Below are 25,192 nucleotides of genomic sequence, written 5' to 3' on the forward strand. Positions count from 1 at the left end.
TTTCTAAAACTTGGAGTATATTTGCATCTTGAAACTCGTAGTTTTCCATAAAAAGAAATGGAAACATACGGCACACTTCGTCTTTTAACTTCTGTATGGAATTACATTGTCGGGTTGGTTTATGATTTTTTTCAAGTCATTACTAGAGTATTCTTGAAACCCAATAACCTGTTTCTAGCACCTAGAGCTGGGATATGCGATTATGCCTAGGTTGCAGGTGGATCTCCAACCCAGTCTTCACAAATTTAACTAAAGTGTGTGATCCTCGGCAAATTGTTTTATTTAGCTGTGTTCGATCTGCCAAAATTGGAAGTCCACACATCCTTCAGTTGACCTTTGTACACACTGCAAAAAAAACCTCACTCAAGGGTATTGCTTAATTTATAATGATGATGTGAAACCTGATAGATTGCACATCAGTTATTTGCCTTTGGCTTAATTATAGCAACTTACTGTAACCGATCCCCTGAGTGTCATTTACTACCTGCGATGTCATTGTCTTTATCACTTCCTGTGATGCCAATTCATATATTTAGGGGAGCCTACATGTATGTTTATTGGACAGCGCCATGCAAATCCTAAACCTCTTCATGCTAATTGCCTATTGAGCTCCCCCGGAAAGCATTAAGCCTGAGCACTATCCTATGCTCTGCATGTTTGGTCCTGACTGTAACATCTGGCAAGATCAGGGTTAACCATAATCCATAGATGTTGTATTCATTGACTTGGCATGTACAGTCATTGCAGAATCACATGCCCCAAGCAGTGCAGACTTTCACATGCACAGGTTTCTCAGCCTCAACCATGCACTTGGCTTTTTGCATATACCTCAGCTTCACACACAAACGGGACCTCAATCTGATCTGGTTTGCTGCCGGACTCAAAATTATTTACTGGTGCCGGATTTCCAGGTAACACCCGGGCACAACCCCGGCGGTCCAGAAAGGTCAGGCCCCTGAAAATTTAAGTCCCCAGGGAATAGGGACGACAGAAGCACTGGTGCCGGTGCTTCCTTGACAGTCTGCCTACTGTGTCTGCTGTGCCCGACAGGGTCAGACCTCTCTGGCACAGCGGCTTCAGCAGGCAGACTTGTACTTAGCCGGTCTAGAAACAACAGTGCCGGTAAGCTTACCGGCACCGTTGTTTCCGTACCGGCACAGTTGAAATGAGACCCACGCACAATAGCCTTTAACATACACACAGCATTTTACATGCACACAGGAGAGCCTCTTCAAAAGACACTGCAGTTTGAGTGGCAAGAAGAGCTCAGGAAATGTAGGCAGAGTAGAGATGTAGAGGGGGCTAAAGGAAGACCATTGATTCAGGAAACGGTGTGAAATGGGAACAGATGAAAGAAGGGGATGTAAAAGGATCCTGGTGCGAAATAAAGGAGAGGGAAAAGCAAACAGGGGGGGAAGGGGGGGGCAGAAACGCAAGAAAGGGTGACAACTTGAGTGAAGAGAAAAATCCAAGGAACAAAGCTGAGAGGAAAGGCTGTTCTGAGATGGGTCAATTCATTTAGTTCCATCCTGCAAGCAGCCCCCTCAATATTTACTTGACTTTGCTTACAAAGGAGCAGACGCACATACCGTCTCTCACACTCTTATCTCCAGTTTCCATCTGTTAGCATTTGACATCTCCAGCAGCCTGAGACTCTGCATTACTTTGCTAGATGGAGCTTAACAAGGAAGTCTTCCCCAGACTGCTTCAGCTTCCACGGAGCATGGCTGCTCCACTTCTCTGTACCATTCTGCTTCGAGATCCTTTAAAGGACTTCGCATTGGGACTCGAATTATTTTTAAAACCCCCTGCTTAGCCACAGTATCCTTGCCGTTCAAGGGCTTGGCTTTCATCTAGCATGAGACTGATTTACCATCTAGGAATCGGAACTTGGCCTTTCTGAACCATATGCACTTGCTATATTCTGAACTGTCCTTCAACGGGTTCCACCAAAACTCCAAACCACGTCTGATGGCTACAGTCTTCCATTGATTGATTGGCTGGCTGCTTCTCTCATCCGGAGCATCTTTAGTCCTGATGTATCTGTACTTGTCATATGTATTACACCTCGAGGAATGTGATGTGTCCTGTGATCAGATGCAGGTGTATCCGAACCAGCTTTTTCAAGCCATTCTCGCCAATTTTGCGCGATGAAGACAGGCTAATTACCCCAACAGCAGAATTAATATTTTAATTCAAACCTGAAGCTGTCGATACTAGATGTACCATCCATTCATCTGATGGCATTTTCTCTGCAATCCTAGAACATTACAAGCCTACACATTTCTGGGCCATTCTCAACCCTTCTTTCACTGTAAAATAAAGTATTCTTAAATTATCACTGTTCCTTGAAGGGTTTTGTCGATGTTGCTGAAGGTCTGGGAGCTTGCTGTAGCTGTGGCTTCTGCGATCCTGTGTTTGCTTTACGTCTTTTGCGTTTACACCATACTTACTTGCTTCTTGAGGCTTGCAGCAGATTACAATATTGGAAACTTCCATTATTGATTACTGCAGGATCGCAGAAATGATTGACAACATGGTACTTGAGTGCAGTAGGTGTGAGACTAAATACGATCCTGCCATGAAGCTTTGCTTACACTTTCTCTGTCGAGCCTTCATTTAAGGCCACTTCAGATGTGACTACCAACTTACGACTGCCCTTGGATAAACCGTATGCCACACAGTGGTCAGACTGTACCAATTATATCCTCTCCTTGCTGGCTGTTTGTGCTCATTATTGGTGATGCCCTTTTTGTGATTCTAGTGCAGTATGGCATGCTACTGGTATTGCCATGTAAAATACATTACTGGACATTGGTCTGCGTGAGGGGATTGGGCATTTTTCCATGTGGTCCTGACTAGTGCCTGCATCAGAGAATTGCTGTTGCCAGTACCAGATACTATAGGCGTGTGAATGGGGTTGTGGACTCTGGTTTAAATCCCATCCTGATGGAGCTGAGGGAGGTTCATTAGAGTAAGTCTTTGATATTTCTCTAAACTGTTGGATGGAGTGGAATTCTGCGAATGAACATGAAATTGGTTCATTCCGCTCCGAATTTTCACTGACTTCAGGTCTGATTTCTGCCTCCTTATCCCTCACCCCCCCCCCCTTTGCTAAACTAGTGTAAAAACGGGAATGGGATTAGCCCAACGTATGTTAAAATAATTTAGGACGAAAACGAATTGGAAAATGCCGAGGCTCACTGTGCTGCATTTTGCAATTCGTTCTGTCTTGATGTTTGTTTTTTTTTTTAAATGTCTTAATGTCCCCCCCCCACATTCACTTTCATGTATACGAGGGACGCACCCAAAATGGAAAATACCGAAATAGGAGTGCAGGGGACAGCCCCCCACCTATCTCAGTATTTTCGGATTCGTCTTCTGGATACAACCTTTTGGGTTCATTCTAGATTAGCTGGAGTTGCATCACTTTTGCTTTCTAGCCTTCGGATGGGAACATCTTTCTAAGAATTCTATTGCGACTGTCTACTCTGCACCTTGTGGGTGGGCTGGACTGAGGCTTTCACTTGGTTACTTGTGTTTTGAAATATGACGGCTTTGTTATTTGCAACGTTGTTTGCCCCATCCCCACACCTCTTTCAAAACCGAATGACAAAAAGTGCCTTTACCGAGGGGATGTAAAGATTTTTCTGTGGACTTTTCGCTTCCCTGATATTCACTGATAGACCACCACAGGTATTGCAGTTGCAGGATTGAACTCAACAACCACTCCACTTATCAGGGTTTTTTGTTTGTTATGCTAGGTCTCTGCCCCAAACCACCCCTTTGTGCCCTCGTTCTCACGGAGGTGAGAAGTGCTCCTCCGCCCACATGGGGGTGGGGCAGGGGAAAAGGTGTTGTGGGTAAAGAGTTCAGGTACTTTTATACCTGTCAGCATTCCAGCAGCATCTCATTGAAACTTTTTATTTTGTAGGAGAATATAGAAAATCTGCAGGACGAAATATTGGACCACAAGAAAGATGTATTGGTGCATAGTAGGGAACTGAGCCAAGAAGATGTGGCAGAAATTTGGAGGAACATCGTTTTGATACAGTAAGTTGATGTACACCATTCTTTATAAGATACTCCTACGTCCCGTCCCCTTGCCTCCATCCTGTATGGGCGTCCCTCGTGAGGGACAGGTACTGAGCCTCTTTTCCACCAGAACCCCCCTCCCATCCTCCACACCGCACCGCTTTAAACTGGCGCGCCGGCTCCCTTAACCCCGCCCACCGGCCCCACACCTTGGTCCACTTTTCTGAATCAACGGGAACGGACTGCTCCACCAGCGCTCCTGGGTGAGGCCTAGCCTCGTAATTCCACGTGCTTTTCCCCAGCCTTATCTTTTTCCATTACAGATTTGGGAACACCATGCACTGGTGTGCTAGTTTGTGCCCCAGCGCATGTATTCTCTGACAGTATTTATGGTAGGACGGAGGCTCCAGTTGCGACTCCTTCACGCCTAGGTCGCTTAAAGATCGACTCGCGCGTTGGAGGGAGCTGTTCAACAGGACTTCTCCTCAGAATGTAGGTACCTTATTTTTTAAAGCACCTTGCAGAGGCGACTCCTTCCCGGGGAAGCCCCCTGGCGGGAGGGGTCAATCCGGCCCTCGAACTGGCTCAGGAGCACAGAGGCTCACGCAGCTACTCGGCTACCGGCCGAGGTGTCCAAAGGCCCTACCAGACCCGCAGCCAAGGGGCCTGTGACCTACTACTACTGGGATTCGTCATCAGGGGCCTTGCCCTGATACTGGGTCCTTACCCGGGGGGGGGGTGCCTATATGCATAGATGGGACTACTGGCCGGTTGGCAGAGGGCGCACAGCCTACCGGATGCAGGATGGGGCAGAGCTGGTGCAGTCAAGCATGCAGTCTGAGCCTGGGAGCACCACGGCTACGGGTCCACGTGCTCCATGTGCGGACAAGATGTCCGCCACTCCTGATTAGCAAAGGCAGGAAACCTCTCACGCAGGCGCAGAGGCCCATCAGCCTCTTGATCAACAAAGGAGAAGCTTTGCTCCTAGGACAGACTGGATACCACTGCCCATCACCTGGTCCACGTCGTACCCTAACATCTCGGGTGCCAGATACAGCTACCCCCATTTACAGACAAGGGCTAGGGAGGCAGTTGGCATATTTGTCCCCGCCCTCCGTGGAGGACCGCGCACAACCGGCCTTCGGGGACAGGTTTTTTGACAAATTCATGTCACTCATGTGGTCTCCACCAATTGGCTCACTTCTCATTCTCACGGGCATTATTATGGACATGCTGCCCCTGGCTTCTCTGGTGTAACCCACACCAACACAGCCCATGTCCCCCCTCCTCCGGCTCCACCTCCACAGCAGCTGTGGTGGAGGTGCAAACCCCCACCACAAAGGAGTTGTGTAAGCCTAATGGCGCCACCCTCCCACCCCTTGGGGGCAGAGGACCAGCAGGACACTCCATTTTCAGCAAAAGCCTTCCATGACGGGATTTCTGACCTGTCGGAATACCTGGCCATCCCCCCGCCCCAGAAGGAGCTCCCCGAAGCAGGAGTTCTGGCAAAGGCGAGATCTGGCATCCCACTACAGAAAGATGTGGAGGCTTTGGCCAAGGCTTTCTGGGGCCTGGGTCCAAAATACCGTCAGCTATCCCTCTGCAAATACCTCCCATCTCGAGCGCTCTGCTCCTCTACCTCTAACTCCCTCAGGGTCAGTCGTTTCTCAAAGAAACGAGCTGGGGGTAGATCTGTCTTCGGCTGGGGCCTCCCTCTGGAGCAGCCTCCCTGCAACTCTAAAACTTGAGAAGAACCATCTCCGGTTCCGGAAGCACCTCAAAACCTTACTCTTTGCTTCTGCCTTCTCCTCTCCTCTGTTGATTCTACTCTCCCTCGGCACCATGCACCTGGCCACCCTCTGTCCTCCGGGCCCAGGTACCTGCTCATCTTGCCACCCTCACGCACTGCCTCCGGCCCACCCCTTGCACTGGGGTCTGTATCTGTACCCATACAGCCCTCCCCTTTTCTTCCTGCACTTTCAACCTACCCGGCCTGCTGCCATAAACCCAGCACTTGCCACTTGCTGGCTGCATTCCCATTGTTTGTTGCCTTTTATTTATTATTTTACTATTATTTTTGTTTTTCCCTTCTCGCTCTGCACTTTTTGTTCCCTCTTCCATGCACTTCTCCCCCTTCCCCCTCTACCCTGCACTTCTCAATGTCACTGGGCTTAGTAAGATCGTTGTTTTTGTTCTCCCTCGTTAACCCTTCCCTTGCCTTGTCGCTCTCTGAAACATTTGTGTATGAGCGCGATAGAAATAAAATATCAATATCAAAAAGGGCTGTCTTGAGCCCCACTCCACGCAACCCATCAACACACAGCTGGATGTGAGTTACAGGCAAGCTGAGGGGGACCGCATACTGCTCTCTACGCACTGCAACCCCTGTCCTCAGTTATTGCTGCAGCATCCATATATTCCAAGCTCCAGCCTTCCTCATCTAGTACTGCGATGACGGCCCTCCTGAACAAGGAGGAAAAAACTCTAGACTCATACGGCAAGAAGGTATTCTCCAATGCTGGGCTGCACCTCAGACAAACGCACACGCCATTCTTGCTGCAGCTAATTTACCCTGTGGATGGAGATTGCTGAATTTCTGCCCGATATTCCTAAGGACAAGCAAGCCTCATTCAAAGCGGGCCGAGCTGAGGTGAAACTCTAGGCTCCGGACATAATGAGGCTTCTGTAGGCCACATCGCAGCACACAGCCTGGTTGAAAGCTGCCAGGTTCAACCAGGATGTGCAGGATAGAATCCTTGAGCATCCCTTTGGGGGGGGGTGATCCCTTCCATGCCTCAACTGATAAGGAACTTGATAAGAAGAAAGCCGTTCTCAGATGGCAAAGTCATCTGGCCTTCCTTACCAACATGGCGGCTAAACCTTTAACAGACCCAGGTCCCCCCCCCCCCCGATGAGGCACTAATTTGGCGGCTTCTGCAGGTCTCCCGGTCCGCAGCGGAGAAAGCGCCACAAAACATCTAATAAGGGGTTCTTCCAGTCCCCCTCTTCCTTAGCTCTGAATGACATTTAGCCCTGCACAGTTGGGCGTGGCAGAAGAAGTTCGAGGATGCATGGGTCATCCCAGTGGTGTCCTGGGGCTTCCAGCTACCTCTTCCTTCTCCCACTCCATGTTTCCCTCCCATCCACTCCCACAGATCGAGATTCGGTCCCTTGAAGAGGGCGAAGCAGTAGAGTAGATTCTCTTTTTTTTCACCCACCCCCCCCCGAAGGGGCAGGGCTTTTACTCCTGCATCTTCGCTATCCAGCAGAAGCACCAGGCAGGCCTGCGAGTGGTGTTGGATCTGTCTTCCATGAATGTTTACCTACCCCTCCAAAAGTTCAGCATGGTGACGCCAGCGCTCCTTGCCAAGACTGTGTTTAGGAGACTGGACGTGTTTCCTGCACCTGAAGGACGCATATCTCCATGTTCCCATTGTGCATCCTCACCGGGCCTTCCTCAGGTTCCGGGTCATGTGCCTGCATTTCCAGTACCAGGTTCTAATCTTTTGGTTTAAATTCATCTCGGAGTCTTCACGAGACTCAAGATTGCGGTGGCGGCTCTCCTCAGGTCAGAGGGGTTGCAGGTCTACCAGTACCTCGACTGGCTAGTCGGGGGTTCTTCTCTGTAGAATATTTGAGACTCCTGGTTGGTCTTACGTCAGCTTGCAGAGTAAGTGACATCAAGGCGTTTGTTCCCTCTGAGCCATACACTATATTTCACAAAGACAAGGTTGTGCTTCGCACGGACCCTAGGTTTCTTACAAAGGTGGTATTGTCCTTCCACATAAACAAGGAGATTGTGCTCTCCACATTCTTCCCGGATCCCAATAAAGATGCAGTGAAAACCCTCCACTGTCTGGACGTCAGAAGAGCGTTAACATTCTAGGCATTCGCAAGACGGATGCACTGTTTGTAACATTTGGAGGGTCCAGACGTGGACAGGAGGCCACCAAGGCATCCATAGCTTGATGGATGATGGCAGCGATCCAGAAGGCCTACAGGGTACAACGTAAGGATCCGCCACAGGGCATGTATGCTGTAAGAGCCAAGGCAACAGTAGTCGCGTTCCAGCACTAAATTTCCTGGCAGGTGATTGGCAGGGTGGAGACCTAGGCCACTCCTTTGGCTTTTTGCTAGCACTACAGCTTGGATACCAGTGCCGAGGCGGATGCATCATTCGGCTAGGCGGTGCTGCATAATCTAGTCGCCTAGGTCAAGCCTACTAGATATCCTACAACAGATGCATGAAAATAATATAAAAACTAGGGAGAAGATGTTGCTTCGAAGAGAGCAAGAACTCATCTTAATCACAAAGTGATAGCAGAGGTCTGAATGAAGAGTGTAATACAATAAAAAAAATATGCTGCACCTAGTATGAAACCCTCAAGCAAGGCATGCTACACTTATTCCAGTATTTTTATTCCCAGGGTGCCGGATCCCTAATATCAATACTCCTACGTCCATCCCCTTTCCTCCATACTTTGGGACATTCCGTCCTGTGGGATGGAACCGGAGCACTTTTGTAAAAACCATCAAATTGAAAATGTTTTTTTTTTTTTTATTTTTTTTTTTTACGCGGTGTACTGCACGCTGCCATAACTCCGCCCTCCTTAGCTCTGCCCCACTCATCGCCTTTTAGTCCTTTTCTTAGCGCGGTTAGGGCTTGACGCACTAGCCTCACTGGGAAGACCTTTTTCTTCCCATTGTCCTTCTCTTCTGCTCTGGTTCTGCCGTTGGTAGTCCTCAATCTATGCCGGATCGTTTGGGATTTGCCACTTGTTCCTCTTGTGAATGTTGCTACGCTAGGGCGCATCCCCATTCTCTCAGCTTGGAGTGTCTGGGACCGGATCACCGTTGGAACTCGTGTTTCTTCTGTGACTCCCTTTCGGTCCGGACACTTGAGCTTTGTCTTCGTCGGTGGGAGGAGATCTTCCTTGAAGGTTCCTCCATCGCATTTTCTACTCTTCATCGCCTGAAAGAAGAGCCGCCCGGTAAATTCCTGACTTTTCAGGGCACCCTGTCATGGCCACTAACCCAGGGCCATCACTTTCATCCTCCAAGGGTCCAAATGGACCCTGTCCTGGCACCTTTGTTGCCAGGCTCACACTTTGAGTCCCAAGCACCATTGGAAAGCATGTGCAGAAGTCTATTGGAGTGGTAAGGTGGGGCCACAAGGCGAAGCTAAAGGGGAGTGGCTGGAGTCGGGCTGTTTAAGCCAGCAACACCCGCATGTAGAGGCTTCGCGTTAGTCTGCTCTGTGCAGCGTAACGCTTACCGCCGTCTGAAGCTCTTACCTGATTCCAGCTACGCACGCATCTCATCAGGGCCTGGACATCATCTTCAACGCGCGCATCTTACCTGAATCTAGCCATACCTGTTCTGCAAATCCATCGCCTACAGGTCGCCTAATCCTCACCTGTCGTGGATCTTCCATCTACCAGCCGCTGACAGGTTCTCGGATCGCTGCTCTCATCCGACGCCAGGCTATCCCTGCAAGAGGAAAGGAACGCACAAGGTTAGAAACGGCATAAACATTTAACGTTTGGGCGCTCAATACCTAAGGCTTTCGTATTACCTAGAAACCCAACTTACCCTTCAGTGGAGCCACTCCATTCCCTTCTGGCACCGTGCAGGGTTGTTTGTAACACCGCGACACAGCGGGGCCATCTTCACACCTATTGGGAAAAGGAAAGACAGAATTACAGGCAAGAATTATTGGCTGCAGGCGACGGGCTGATGCCCCACGGAGGCTTGCCAACCAGAGCTCTACTGTAACACGTCCTTCCAGTTTGCCGGTCAGGATTGCGAGCAGCGTTCCACGGACGCAGCTCGCGCATGCGCATTGGTGTGGTCGGGGGCGTGGCAATCCTCAATCCAGCAGGCTAGTCCTTTTTTTGGAAGGGCGATTGGCTCAAAGTGGTGGTCTTCCAGGGTGCGTAATTTTGACTGGAGCCTGCATATGAAATATCTGCGGTTCTCTGGAGCCCGCACATGCAATATCTGCGGTTGTCCGTGGGAGCAGAACACTTCAGTTTCGGGTACTCCTTTTGGTCTCGGCTCAGCGAGACGCACGGGGAAACTCCTCTGAGGGGCCCGCAGCGGTCCCCCAATACTGTATCTTCTTCCAAGGTACCCTATTTGGGGCCAAGGCTGACCCCAGTTCTGCTGTGGCTTTTCATACCAGGGTTCGCCCTGAGGCTTCTCCATCTGGGGCTAGCTGTACCTAGTCTTTGCTCGAGGCGGCTATAAGACCGGGGTTAAACCGGAGGTTCCCCTGCTTTGGGCTAAATCGGTCACCAACAGAATTGAGTCCCTCATCGAGGGTCCTGGCTGTAAGGTATATCTCAAACCTTTCTGCGGCCGTGGTGATACCAGTTCTGTTGAGGGGGCAAAGAAGTCGGTCACGTACCGCAGACCTTCCAATACCGGCTCTGCTGAGGATCCTCTACCAGAGGCTAATTGGGGGAAGTATCTGATGTATCGAGTAAACACCCTTCATCTGCCAGTATGGGCTTTGCCAATGTGCCTTGTTTCAAGGCTAGGATTGCACACAAGGCCCCTGACTTCCCTGGGGAGACTATTGCTTCACTTGCTCCTGTGACGCAGTTCGCCCCGTGTGTGATAATCACATCGAACCTTTGAAAGCAGCTACGTGGGCTTTCCCACCAGCTTTTGGTAAGCATTACTGCTTAGACCTGGGCTCCAGAGCCGATGTTCAATTCGGCCAGGCTGTTCTTACCTCCTTTTTCAGTAAGGAGGTTCCATCCACCCGTGTTGCCTGTGAGGAGTGCTTGGTAATCTCCCAAAAGTAAGGAGGAAAGGGGACAGGACGTAGGAGTATAACGAAGTTACTCACTGTAGTGACTACCTTACTCCTACTCCCCTTTCCTCCATACGCCCGCCGGCCGTCCCCTCTAATTAGTATCCTCTATTATTGCTTAAATGGTCTCGGACCTGGCGATAGCAAACTGCAGAGGGAGGTGCGGGGTGGAGCTAAGGATGGCGTGGTTATGGCCGCGGGTGGTACCCCACGTAAAAAGAGAAGGACACATTTTCAATTTGATGCTTTTTTACGAAAGTGCTCCGATTCTGTCCCACAGGATGGAATGTCCCCAAAGTATGGAGGAAAGGGGACCATGGATTAGGAGGAAGGTAGTCGCTACGGTGAGTAACTTCGTTATACTTGTGTTTTTTTTTTTTAACAATTTTTATTTTTAAACAAACAACCAAAACGTTACCTTTTTTGGACGTTCATAATCAATATCAACGCATCATGTTATATAATATTATTCTCAGTCCTCCCCTCTCCCTCCCCACAAACTAGAGTCGTCTCATCCGTGCCCTCTGCGTGAGCATTTTCAGGGAGCTCAGTGCTTGTCGACTCATCTGAGTCTTATGTTTCGTGATTGACCTGGTGGGGGTTTGCCATTGAGGTCACCAGTTGCCTCCAGGCTATCGGGGGAGCCACTTCCTCCTCTCCCCCTGCCCCCCACCCCGCCTGGTGACAGCTTCAAACCATACCACAGTTTCTGCTTCTGCCCATCTCAAGCGGTCTGCCCACCATGTCTCCACTCAGGGCCACTTTCCAACACATTGCAATTCTACGCTTGGCCAAGATGCAGGTCGGGTCCTTCATCTTACTGATGCTTTGAATTACGTGGCCTGGGGAAACGCCCAAGCAGACCTCACGTCAAGCACCACTCCCCCCCCCCCCCCCCCCCCCACTGGCCGTCTCGTCCTCATTTCTTCCCAGAACCTCTGCACCTCAGGGCAAGCCCAGATCATGTAGCAGCCCTGCCTCCTTCTCCCCACACTTGGGGCATTTCTGTATAGCCGAGCCCCCAAACCTAGCTATTCTTCTGGGGGTCAAATAGGCTCTGTGGGTGACGTATAGGTAATATATTGGCCTCTATGCACCCCGGTCTCCTCCTGCAGCCTCTGAAATTCCAATGCCTCCCCTTCCTGCCATATATCTCCAAGGGTAGCTAAACCCACCGGTTCCGAGTATCTGCGGACCCCTTTGAACAGTTGGGAATCGTCCCCGCATAACGCCACCAGCGGGACCTGCTGAGAAAGCGGATCTGGGTCGCCCACAGTTCTCCATGCTCTGCGCCAGACTTCCCAACCCAGCACCAGTCTCCCCATCCCCGCCATTTTGGTTTTACGCAGCCACACTGTCTCTCTTAGGAAGTATGGAGCTGAATCACCTGGTAAAAGCCTGGCTTATGCCGAGTCCTCTGCGGACAACCACCTAGCCACATACAACAGCTGTCCAGCCAACTAATACAGTTCGAAATTCGGCAGATTTATGCCCCCCCTTATCACATGTATTCTTTAGTTTCCACAGGGCCACCCTGTTCCTGGAGTTGCCCCATATGAAGCCCCTGCACATGCCATGAAGTCTCACGAAAAAGCGTCTGGGGATCAGGGACAAGACATTCACAAAATAAATGCAAGAGTCTGGGCAGAACCACCATTTTGAGCAGAGCTGCTCTTCCCATCATGGCTAAGGGTAATCTAGACCAGAATGCCATGCTATTCTTGATTCCCTCAATTGCTTTCTCTGTATTGTTTTTGTGCGCCGTCTCTATCCTATCGTAAATGTTTACGCCCAAATACCTGAATGTCATGGGCTGCCAGGAGTATCTGCAGGATGGGTAGTCTCTCCAATGGGGTGCTCTTATACCTTCCCAAGGGGAATAAACTAGACTTCCTGGGGTTCACCAATCTGCCCGAGAGGGTGGCATAACGATCCATCACCTCCAGCACATATTGTAGGTTCTCCTCCGGGTAGCGCAAATAGAGGAGCATATCATCTGCATAGTGATATCAGGTGTGTGCCTCCTAACGTACGGATCCCCACCTTCCCGTATTGTTGCTGCAGGCAAATTGCCAGCGGCTCTAATGCCAAAATATATAGCATGGGCGACCAGGGGCATCCCTGTCCGGTCCCCCTGCTAAACTGCCATTTATCTGAGATTATGGTACCTGTTTTAACTCTCGCAGTCGGGGAGCTATATAACATCTGGACCCATCTGATATATCCTGACCCCATCCCATATCCTTTCAGGCTCGCCTTCAACCATGGCCACCGCACTGAATCAAAGGATTTGACCGCGTCTAACGACACAATAGCCAGCTCGTCCGAGTCTCCCTCGGCGTGATCGATGATATGATGCAGCCTCCTGTGGTTGTCTGTAATATTTCTACCGGGGACAGAGCCTGTTTGGTCCGGGTGTATCTACTTGCCAATCACCCTCTTTAGTCTGTTGGCCAGCACAGCCGTGAGTATTTTGCTGTCCTGATTGAGCATAGACAAGGGCCTATAAGACCCACACTCCACGTCTGGCTTGCCTGGTTTCAGGAGCGGAATGATCAATGCCTCACGGAGAGACGCCGGCAGTTCCCCCTGCTCATAAGCTTCATTAAACATGGCAAGCAGCGGCTAGAGTAGCTCCTGCTTATACGTTTTATGAAACTCACTGGGTAACCCATCCGACCCAGGTGCTTTACATGTTGGCAGGTGTTGGATCACCACCTTCAGTTCGTCCGCAGTGATGGGGGCGTCTAGATCTGCGCGTTCTAGGTCATCCAAGGCGGGCAGCCCTATGAGTAACTTTGTTATACTTTACCACACAGAAGCGAGAATACTTTGCCCGGGATTGTCATCCATGTTGGCGTGGTACTTTGACCATGTCAATTGAACATGGTACAGTATGTATCGTTTAGAGATGAGAAAGTCGATAAGGAGGTAGCAATTGACAACCACTGCACATTAAAATGTGTTTTGGTATATATGAGGTCCCGATATCCACGACTAGGATTTTGTAAGTGAAGCCCCTTTTTAAAAAAAAAGCAGCTTGGGGCCACCACAAGGGTTAAGGGGACTTTCCATGTGTGTAAACTGTGGTACTGGATTGCCATACCCGCACCAAGATGGCCACTATGTCGGTCAGCGGCTCCATAGAGCATGGAGGTAGACCCAGGGCACGATAGAGTAATCCCGGAGCCTGAAGAGGACCTGGGTGCTTAGCATGCTGAACAGCGGCCCACGAGTGTTGGACCTACTCTAATATTGCTGCGACACCAGCCGTGAGACCATAGAGTCCAGGATTGTGCCAGAAGAGACACTGTAGGTTATAAGTAGAATCACGCCTAAACAGTGTAGCAATGATGCATGGCGAGCGATTTTTGAAACCTAAGCGGGAAATGGTGCTGAGTGATACGATGGTGAGGAATATCCCCTAGAATAGTCGCCTCGACTGTTGCATAATTCAGCACTTGGGATATACATTGACATCCTCCCTAGATAACACAAAGGGCCATAAGAACGAATATAACGAGTAGACACTTCGTCCCCACATGAGACCGATAGGTATGTAGACTGAGGACATGCAGTTTGTGTATTAGAGCTTGGTAAACTACCAGTAGACACCCACTTGGCAGTCCAATTTTCCTATTGTGTATTGCAGGTGGAGAGAGCATGAGAGTTGATAGTCGGTGAACCCAGGGGTCACAGTGATTGCTAGAAACTACACCAAAGGTATTTACACTGAGTGAGGGTTGGGAGGAAGGTGGAATGAATGACCCAACCACCCTTATATTATACAAAGCAGCATTTGATGGTAATAGTATCCCTTTTTTCTTGTCGTAGAGTGGAAGTGAACAAGCCCGCACTGGTAACGAGTCAGTATAAACTGGTTCATAAGTGACGGTAAGAACCAGCTACTGAAGGAAGTTTGCCACGATTGGTCTGGTGAACTGAAACATGTCGCATGAGAAAAGGGGGGATACCATATTCATTCCATTTCCCCCTCCCCTATCGCCCATTAATATTTGTGCACAAAGGGTGTGTAGAATATGTAATGTGTCACTTGTTTACGTCTTAAGTGTCTGGTTTTAGAAGGTATATGAATTTATTTTATTGATGAATTGTACCAGGTATTTTATCTGAATTGTAATGTGTTTGTTTGATTTTGAAAAAAACCTGTATTTTAATGACTTTCTGATGAATGGTGTATTAGTCACTGTCTCAGAAGCCTATGGATACTGCATTTCAAATGTATGGTCTGGTTGGGCTTGTTAGACTAGAATAAACAGTTTAGTCCCACCTGAGTGTTTGAGACTCCTGTGTACACCAGCTTCCTGGCATGATTGTTACCTACCTAGGCTGTCACGTAGGGGTCACTGGATGGGAAGGGGATGGTTAAGGCGAGGAAATGGGGGACCCGAGGGGGGGGGGGGTGCTTCTTCTGGGGCCAGTTTCCATCAAGCTGGAGGCAACAACGGGACTCTGACCTGGCTGCCGGGGCCAGGTTTGCAAGGCAGTGCCAGAAAACTCCCCATGGCTGCTCTTACTACAGGCTGGGGAATGAGAGGCATTGGTCTGGATTGCGACTGGGTTTTGTCCCGGCTGGGGTGCTGGGTGAGAACTGGAATTCTGATCAGGAGGTCTAGGTTGACTGGGGAGGTGAAAACTGCCGGCGGGTATGATGTAGGTAGCTGTGATCGGCCCTGAGCAGACAGGGCTGCGGCCTAGTTTGGTTCATGTTCAATCCGCTGAGGACTCATTTACTTCCGGTGGACCCCTTTGTTACAATAGGTACACTGGCCCTGATGCACGAGGGGGACTTAACTGTGAAGGGTGCTGGGCTGGGGGTGGATACTGGCCTGGAACGGGCTGAGGGATATACTGGGTGTATCTGGTGGTGAATGAGTCCTGCTCTTCCTGCCCTTCTAAATTCATGCTAGCCTCTAGAAGCCCTATACTGCACCCAATAGGGTGTGTGCACCATCCGGATGGCAGCCTCATCCAGGTCACAGTGCAGTGCCTGTTACAGCAGGGCTATACAGACAAGGGGCAGAGACTGGGAAGGGAGCAGATTAGCTGGGTGGGGGGAGAAAGTGCAGACAAATGTAGGGCATCCTCTGGGGCAGAAGGGGTTACTGGTGTAACACTGGGAACAGGTGGGGGGGTCACACCTATAACTGGAGTAATTTCTAATCTCTTTCTATATTATGCTGTACTAGCTTCTTCTCTGGGGTCACTTGTTTCAGCCACTTCTTCCTGGCCTCAAACACTTTTCTGTGCCCACAACGTGTAGGCCTAACTGCTAAGCTCCCTTTCTCCATTTTAAGAACCTCACTCGCCTCAGCTTGAGTCATCCATATACTAGAGGCTAGACCAGTAGGTTCTGGTGCTTGCTCAGATTATGCTATACATCTGATAATATCCTGGCCACGCATGTTGACCATGAGGGCCACAGTGGAATGGCTCACTCCCTGGCTTACAGATTCTCTCCTTCCGACTGGAAGGTGGTAGCATTATAGGTAAGTATAAAAATGACTGCAGGGGTGTCCCTTGCAACACCTTGCCCACTAACTGCGTGGATTAGTGAGAGGGGTGTTGCGGGGGACCCGCCCCTCCCCCCACACAGCACACCCACGGAAAAAAATAAACTGGGGCTGCGGGGTATCCCCCGCAACACCCCGCACACTATACCACACAGTATAGTGAGCGGGGTTTGCGGGGGAAACCCCTGCAGCCCCCGAAAAGAAAAGGACCCTGCAGCACCGGTTCCCAATCACGGAAGTGAAGGGGAACTGGCACCGCAGGAAACCAGCGTGAAGAAGGTAAGTAGGGTATGTTTATGGTGTGGGTGGGAGGTGTTATGGGTGTGTTGTGAGTATGTATGTGTGTTCGCATGAGAAAGGTGCAAACGTTTGGTAGTTCACACCTTTCTCATGCGAACGTACCAGCCGCAGTAAATTCAACCGCAGCCGGATCACTAGGATTCGTCCCTATTATCCAGGTCTGTCAACCAGTGTAACTCTAGCACACTCCCATGCTCGCAGGCACTCGCAGATGCACACTCAACCATCAAAGGAGTTTGTTGATACTGTTGCAAGACAGGGAGCACAGTGATGCCAAGCTACTGGTCCACTTCCAAAAAGTGTGGGGTACAATTCCCAGGTATCCCTGGAAAACGACTGTGGCAGATAAATTAGAGCAATCTACGCCCACTGCCCCTCAATACCCAAAACCAAAAGAGCTAGAGGAGGAGGGTCCAGCTTACCAACGGTTGCAGTCAACCACTGGAACTCCCTCCCTTCGGATCGAAGGGTGGAGAGCTCCTACTGGGCATCCCGCAAGGCCTTGAAAACGTGGCTCTTCGCCCAAACAGTTAACCCACTTTGGGTCACAAACACTGCTACGCATGGGACTGATATCCCTCTGGGTGATATCCCTCTGGGTTTTTGTACATTTTGTTCCTCAAAGTATGTATCATGTAACCGGTTTATGCAACTGCGCCCTGGTGCCTCAGGGTTTGGGTGCTTTACAAATTTAAAAATAAACTGGTTGAATTTCTTTCACCAAATTATTTTACCACAGACAGCAGGAGAGATGACCCTGCACCATACCAGACATCCCCACCCAATATTTTGTGACCACAGCGCACATCCACCTTTTGGTGCTTAAAATACAGACATATGGCCAGTTGGGGTAGGACCAAAACACCTGCAAATACTGTTCTAGGAAGGCAAAACCACCTGGTAAGTAAATGCTGCTGTTTATATGCCGATTCATGAATTCAATCACCCAGGGACTTGAACCCAGAGCCATCGATGGCTCGAAAGCTGTCCTTCAGGAGCGGGACCTGCCATCCAGAAGTGGATATGTTGATTGATGTGGCAACAGGAGCATGGTGGAACCTGCTTGGACGGCTCCAGCAGGCAAATGAAGATGGGAAAAAGAAACAGATTTGGTGTGACATAGAGGGTCTAAACGGCCTTCCAGGCGGGGGCAGCAGCTTATAATCAAGGTGGGACACACTGATGGCACACTGCGGTAAAATAGCCCGGAAAATGGTCCCAAGCAGAAGAGCACCACCTGCAGCAGCAGGATGAGGAAGGGACATCCAGCACTAAGTTGCAAACCGGAGCAAGGGCAAACCAGCAATCCCAATAGTATAGCCAGACTGCATCCCAAAATCAGCTGCTACGGTTTTCTGCTGAAAAGATTGTCCAGCAGGATAAAATCTGCTTACCTTCCAACATTCCTGAAAAAACAAATGCAGGAACAGGGTTTCTCTCTATCTGGCTTCTGCCAGCCCACCAATCCCATTGGGAGAGTTAAGAGGTTGTGGCGGGCAGCCAATTTAGGGAAGGCTCTCTCGAAGTCTTCTATTTCCAGATGGCTCTCCGGCTGCATCATGCACTGCCACCGGTTGGCTAACCGACCGCTGCCAGGCCGTCCGAGAGCCCATTCGACCAGAGCGATCGCTGCTACTACGGCGTTCCTATCTGGTGTGCCCCTGCTGGACATCTGCAGGGCTGCTACGTGGAGGTCGACGCACACCTTCACGAGATTCTACTGCGTCGATCAGGATTCCAGGGAGGTGTCCAGGGTCGGCCAAGCAGTGCTGCGCAACCTGTTCGCTTAAGGTGAGCCTGGTGAAGAGGTAAGAGACGCTTAATGTTGAGTTGTTGTATTGCTTAATGTTGAGCCTGTTGCCACCTCCCGTGGTTGTGCGTGTGTACTGCTATGTATTCTTATATTATATCTATCTATTCTGCAGTCCGTTGTGAAACACGCTTCAAGTTTAAACCTCCTGTAGTACCTGGACTGCAGCCTCTGCTAGCTCACATGAGTCCTCCTTCTGCCTCCCTTCTTAAACCACAGCGCTTCGAGGCCATACCAATGGCAGTAGGCTCAGTGCAAATACCACCTAACAGAACTTGTGGATACCTTTTTCTCCTGTTGGTATTTAATTTTTCCCTTTTGGGCCCTGCATCCTACAGGGCATCCTTCTAAACCACCATGTATCTTGATTTTACGGGCACTGTCTAGTCCATGCTAATACTTATGAACACCTGGTGGGTGATACTAATTCTCCTAGTTGGATTTGGTGTCGGAGGTGGCTTCAGAATAGCTGTGGTGCGGCTTGACCCGTTGTACGGTGTTGGGTCCTTTCTTCTAATCTTTGTGTCGGCGTCCGGTGTGTTGGTGCGCTGGTCAGTTTGTTTTCCTGATTGCTCTGAGTGGAGTTCAAAGAAGAGTGGTCCTTGGTCGACCAAGAAGACCGAGACCCAGATCTCGGAGCGGGCTGTTGAGCCTTCATTTCGCATCATCGGTGTCATGTACTAGACTAGATGTGACTGCAGTCATCGTGTTGGTGAGTTAAGCAACTGACTCTGTCTTACCCCGTCCTGCAGCATTTCTGCGTCATAGAATAGTTCCTCTGCTGCAATGACCACACACATGTCGACACCAAATTACATCAAACTGTGAAGCCACTCAAAGTTCCACGAGTATTTCCCATTCATTCAGCAGTAAAAACATGTAGCTAGTAACATCCAATGAACTGCCTAGTGGCGAACGCAAAGGTCACAAGAACCACAAGGGCAACCATGGATAGCTACGGGAATGGAGATTGACGTGGTGATCGATCAAAGGCCCAAATCCTCCAGTTTGACTCTTGTGTAGGAGGAGCTGGTGCAGGTTATATGCACCGACCTGGGAGTACAGGAGGAACATCAGGTTATTACATTAGCACCAGTAACTGTAGCGTCAGTTTCAGGCTTGGGAAAGCATGATGGGCCTGAAGCTAAATGGGTAGCTAAATTATGTGCAATCTTATTTGCTGGTCAGAAAATTAGACTTTTTCCTGTGAGCAGGCTCAATTGCCGAGATAAGATGTTCATGCCATTAAGGGCAAGTCTCTTAGAAGGTACTGGGAATATAACAGACTATAGCATTTTGGAAGGGGTTGACAACATTGGTTGCCTTGCATCTGAGTCTGAGCGATTGAACAGTGGAGAGATCAAGGAATTAGATGGGTCTGCGGTAAGTGAGAATGTTCAAGCACCTGAGGGTTCTGTATCTGCTGTCAATTTTGAGACTACTCTAAGATCACCTTGACAGATATTAGAGCTATTTTCTTCCAGCAATCTTGGTGCAACGACCAGACGCTAGTGGACATAAAGCAGTGCACCACACATTAAGGGAAGCAGACGATCCGATTAAGCCATCATTGCCCTCTATCTCGGTCATTGAACTCCATACTAAGAGCCTCGGTTGAACTTTGATAACATCAGAGATGAGGTGAACGTCCATACCTTAATTTTAAGTGAACTCAACGTAAACATTGACATCTTAAGTAATTGGGCCTACTCTACGAAGGCAGCTACAGTAGTAATGATAGATAAGCAGGTTGGGACAAGTGAATGTATTTTGCGTGAAAAATGATGCTGTAAAAGATGGTCACGTAACAATTGAGGGGATAAGAGAGGTGGAAGCACAGGTAAATCTAAAAAGGCACTGAAAAAATCTAAAAATGGAACAGTCAACTGAGGAATAACTCTAGAAGGTGCCTCAGGAATCTACACTTCAGAAGAGGAGGCCGCTAGTGTGAATCTCACACTTGTTGGCCCAGAAAATATTGTTGGAGACTTAGTTAAATAAAGCTTGTGGTTTATCGCTAGAGCTATCCAAACTGAAATGGGGCTTATAGTGTATTGATCTAACCAGCACTAAGGTAGCTGGCCAATCGTCATTTGAAAACCCTCTGTGAATCTGTTAGACCATGAATGTGAGACAGCTGAATCTCCCTGATTGGTCAGAATACAGTTGAGGGATGATAAAGATAACTTTAATACATGGTGAATCATCTACAAAGGAGTCCAACAGAGCGTGTGCTGCACAACTCTGGTACATGGGGGAGATTGAGCAAAATCCCAACAAGAGTTCTGAAAGACCTCCCTAAAGGTTCTTGGAAAGGAGTGTTGGGATCCCGTTTGTAATATGTCCAAGAAATCCAATCCCAAATCTGCCAGGAAGCAAGTTCCCAACTGTGAAAATCAGTGGGTGGTATTTCAAAAGCAAAAAATGTGGCTGAAGAAAGAAGGCTGTACTTTGGGCACTTCTGAATCTGGAAATCAAATTCCAGCATTACATGGGGGTTTCATCCTACGGTATAGGTCATATTAGTTTCCTGATGAGGTATGAACGGATATTTTGGAAACCCTTTTGAAATCCCCCTTAGGTACCAGGACTATCCTAGCTGAAAAGGAGGATTTTGTTAAAAATAGGATGCATGGTTTACAAAGGGGAAGGAGGAAAGTCTTTACTACGAGACAGTAGCTGTATGCTGGATGTGGGAGAGCCGAAAAGAACGATGGATGGAATTTGGAAAAAACACAAAGGTGCAAGAAAATAAGTGGAATGGTTTAGTAATGTGAAAGCTGATGAACAAACTGGTTGGGCTTGGTTATTGGGTATTCTGAAATGGGGAATTTACAAAAAGAGATGAAACGGATAAAGATCTCCAATATTAGATTATTGAATCCTCTAGTATTCCAAACCAGGACACGACTTTAGTTTCCTGAACAGCGAGTAACAAAGCCAAATATTTGAAAAGTATGATATAGTCCTAGTCCAAGAAACATGGCTTTCGTTTAAAATTTGTTTAGATGGGTTCACAATTGTCCAACAAGCAGCAACCAAAGAGTGGAGGAAGACAATTGGATGGGTTAATTATTGCGACTAGGAATTCTAAAATTAAAAATGCACAGATGTAATCTCTGAGAATATCCCGGGTATCTTGGTAGTATCAATTCATATTAATATCAATGGGGAAACCTCATGCATATTTCATGAATTTATATTGGGAATCTGGTTGCTGCTAAAATTAATGTCTTCTTGGAAAAGATATTGGAAATTGTGTGAATTTGGCTGGCCTTTAATGAGGCAAATGTGATATTGGCTGGAGATTTAAACTCCTATTGCTATGTCAGCCACAATCCTAACAATGATTGTTGTAGCCCTAATGGCAAATAAAGGAGAGCCAGGTTCAAAGAATTGGACTTGATCATAGGAAATGTGCAAGGAGACCTCATTGAAAATGGAAAAGTGGAGCTAAATCGTCCATAGTAAATTTCATGTTTCTCTCAAAGACCATGGTTGACTCATGCAACTTGTTAATGGATACCCATTTAAGTTACCATAACATGTTAATGCCGAAAATGAAGTTCAGTTCAAAGGTTAATATCTCTAAAAGCCCCACGAATCTCGCTGGCAATTGTGGAGGTAAACGTATTAGGAAATTCAAAAAAGGATGTAGAACATTAGTGAAAACTGGAGAAGTATGTGAGCAATGTCCCTGAGAGTTAAAATCAGCTTGCACCAGTCAAGCATTTAAGGACTTTCTATGGGAAAGAGTGGAACCAAACAGTGTTAGGTATAACTCCCCAAACTCATGTATTCGATAAAGTTGTTTGAGCTAGGAAGAAAACCTATCGACAGCAGCTCCGCCAATTCAGGTTAAGTTGCATTGATAGTGAGAACTATGCAAGTAGGAAACGAGAATTGACAAGGTTATGAATGGTCCAGAAAGTTGGGGCGATAATGCTCAACTCCCTAATCCAAAAGAACTCCTAACTTCTGGTCTTCAATAATACTAGGAAATGCACTCTTGTTTGCATTCTACATTTTCAAGAGTAGATAAAGCATTGGGGATTTTACTGAAATATCTGGATAATATCAATGTTTTTATTTTCGTGAAGAATTCTTAAGGTTTCGCTTAAATCTTTTAGCCACTGTGAAAATTGAAGAGGAAAATACTGCTAGATCCGATAATCAAAATATTCAATACGAATAGTTCCCTATTTGACCTCCCCTCAAATATTTAATCAGAATGTAAATGTGTTACCATGTACCACAAAGTGGAAACCATATAACGTGTATGCTGCAAACCGCATTTGTGCAAGTATAGCATGGGATTTTTAATGGGCCATGTGAATGCAAACCAAGTATGGAAATATTTATTTTTTAAAATATTTTTTTTGCTTGATGTAAAGTGTGTGGTTTTGTGTTACAATTAATATCTTGACTTTTTTTTTTTTAAGCTTGCAGAAAATCTTGGGCTTGCCATCACTGGATGATGTTTTGGATCCAACACAAATAAATCCTCACTCTGTTATGTACAACATGAATAATACCAGCAAGCATGGTGTTGTCGTTTTGCAAAACAAATTAGGTTAGTTCTTAAATTATCAACTCATTATTATAATGTATGGAGTTCTCTGTGGGGGAAGTGTTTTGTAATGAAGATAATTTGGTTCTGCAAACTGCTGATCCGGCCACTTCATAGCTCTTTGAATAATGAGCTGAAGGGAGGAGTACATGATGGTCAAAATTGCCTTTGATGAAACGGCAATGGTTGTATTATTACAGCAATGGCCAGCCTCCTCCTTTACCGATGTAATACTGGTTAAGCTACAACTGCAGTATCTGCAGCATATTGGTGACCTATGATATGACCCACGGTAACTGTATAACGGATATTGTCTTCTCCCACAAACCCATAAGGGTAAATGCACGTGCCCACCAGAAAAATGAAATGTGACAATTACTAGCGCAGGTATTGGTGATGCCTTAATTCTGACGCATACATTCAACATTGTAGCGGTTGTCCTTGTCTGGAGATCCTCTAGATATCTATCCCAAGTGTAAATCATTTCTGCCATTTTGAATTTCTAGAGATTCCCTTTGTGCCTATGTTTACTACTAGTGAAAGTCGAAAACCCGAACTTTCTGTGTCACTTGCAGCATATATCTTATTTTTTTTTCTCCTCACGGAGGCAACGTGGATTCTCGGCTGCCTTTTAGTGTATGACTGGCAGAACCCCTATCCAAAGCCACTGGTAGTTTTACCTGTTGATGGGAATGAATTCTATCTATAATGTCTTGATTGAAAAATAAGAAGGCACTTGAGTAAATGTTCATGATCAGGTCTAGCCTAACCTTATTGCTGAATCATTGTACTAATGGTCTCCAAGGTGGTGCCCAGAGGTAGACCAGCCTGAAGTCTGCAACCATTTGATAGTATTCTTGAAATGGCTTAAAGCAAATTACCAATGACCCTGTTCAGACTCGCAAAACAGTTTTCTATAAATCTCTCTAAAATATCTCATACGTTGGGCTGTAATTGGGGCTGGGAGTTTGTTTGGCTTACTTCTAAAGCCCTTTTGACAAATGTGCTAATTGAACAAGAATACCCTCTGAAATAATATTTTAGAATGGTTTATTTTCTAAGACAGAACTGAATCTGATCCTAAGTGTGCCCGCTCCCAGCTCTCCTGTTGGAGTTGCTTGAATTGTAAATATCTCCAGTAGTGTTCACTTTAAAATAAACACTATCTTCCCAATTTATGTAAAATTGTGAAGATTCTTGTCTTCCACTTTATTTGTGAGGCATGGGCGTTCCTTAATAATATAGTGCCAACAAATTTGTTTGCCTATGCATTTCAGACTAATGTCCGTCTTCAGGGCTCCTAGGCACGATAATCATCACATATATTTATCATATAGAAATTATAATGTGCCAACATGCAGTAGAAGTCCCTTCAGGCCACTGGTTAATTTTGGAAATGAGAAAAGAGCTAGAAGAAAGGAGTGGGATAGTAAGGACTTGACATGTAGAAACCATCACAGGGCACATAGTCGCTTCATCTGCAATTTTATTCCCTTTACCTCCCTTTGTTTGCATTACTTAGAAAAACATTTTTTTAAAGTTTTAACGTAGTACGTTTTTAGGAGTCTTATGGGAGATTTGTAGCTAAGAATGAGTCTCTAGGTGGAATTCAGTTGTACTGGGCGTGGGGGATGAGGAAGGGATGCCCACTGCAACTCTAAAGGATTAGAGTAGAAAGATGATTAAGGAATTCTAATTGGCAGAGAGGAACCAAGGTGGACCAGTTCGATATACTTTTCATAGTATGTGTAATTCAGCCAATCCAAAAGCGCTTCAAGTAGCATTGCGGATTACGTAATCAAAATAATTGCATTCTTCCTTTTCAGAATCTGGGAAATTCGGTCAAAGAAATGTAATCCATTCCTCTGGACACTGATATACATAACCAACTTGCATCGCAATTGTTATCATAGTTCAACATTCTCCCACTACAATCGCCTAACTGCTGAGGATAATTTTGTATCTTCCAGTGCAAGCATTTAAGATCAAATTCCCTCCTAATGCTTTATGTTGGAATGAAGACAGTTTGTCTCTTAAATGGAGTTGAATGAAATGCAGTGAATTTTGCCATTTTCCTGTGAGTTTTGCTTTGATTTCACTACTTGTGTATAGTTTATTTGCGG

General features: G+C 47.4%; 1 protein-coding gene across 3 annotated transcripts in view; it reads left to right on the forward strand.

Annotated features, from left to right (window-relative positions):
- Positions 1-25,192, forward strand: part of DEPDC1 (DEP domain containing 1) — a 324,213-nt gene that overhangs the window by 94,131 nt on the left and 204,890 nt on the right. For all 3 annotated transcript variants that reach the window (XM_069641927.1, XM_069641928.1, XM_069641929.1), the window contains exons 4-5: positions 3,935-4,053; positions 22,942-23,072. In XM_069641927.1, coding sequence (XP_069498028.1) covers positions 3,935-4,053; positions 22,942-23,072 — 250 coding nt within the window. The remainder of the gene's footprint in view (positions 1-3,934; positions 4,054-22,941; positions 23,073-25,192) is intronic.

The sequence above is a fragment of the Ambystoma mexicanum genome, chromosome 1q, assembly GCF_040938575.1.
Source record: "Ambystoma mexicanum isolate Mex_15411 chromosome 1q, UKY_AmexF1_1, whole genome shotgun sequence".
In the NCBI taxonomy this organism is placed as follows: Eukaryota; Metazoa; Chordata; class Amphibia; order Caudata; family Ambystomatidae; genus Ambystoma; species Ambystoma mexicanum.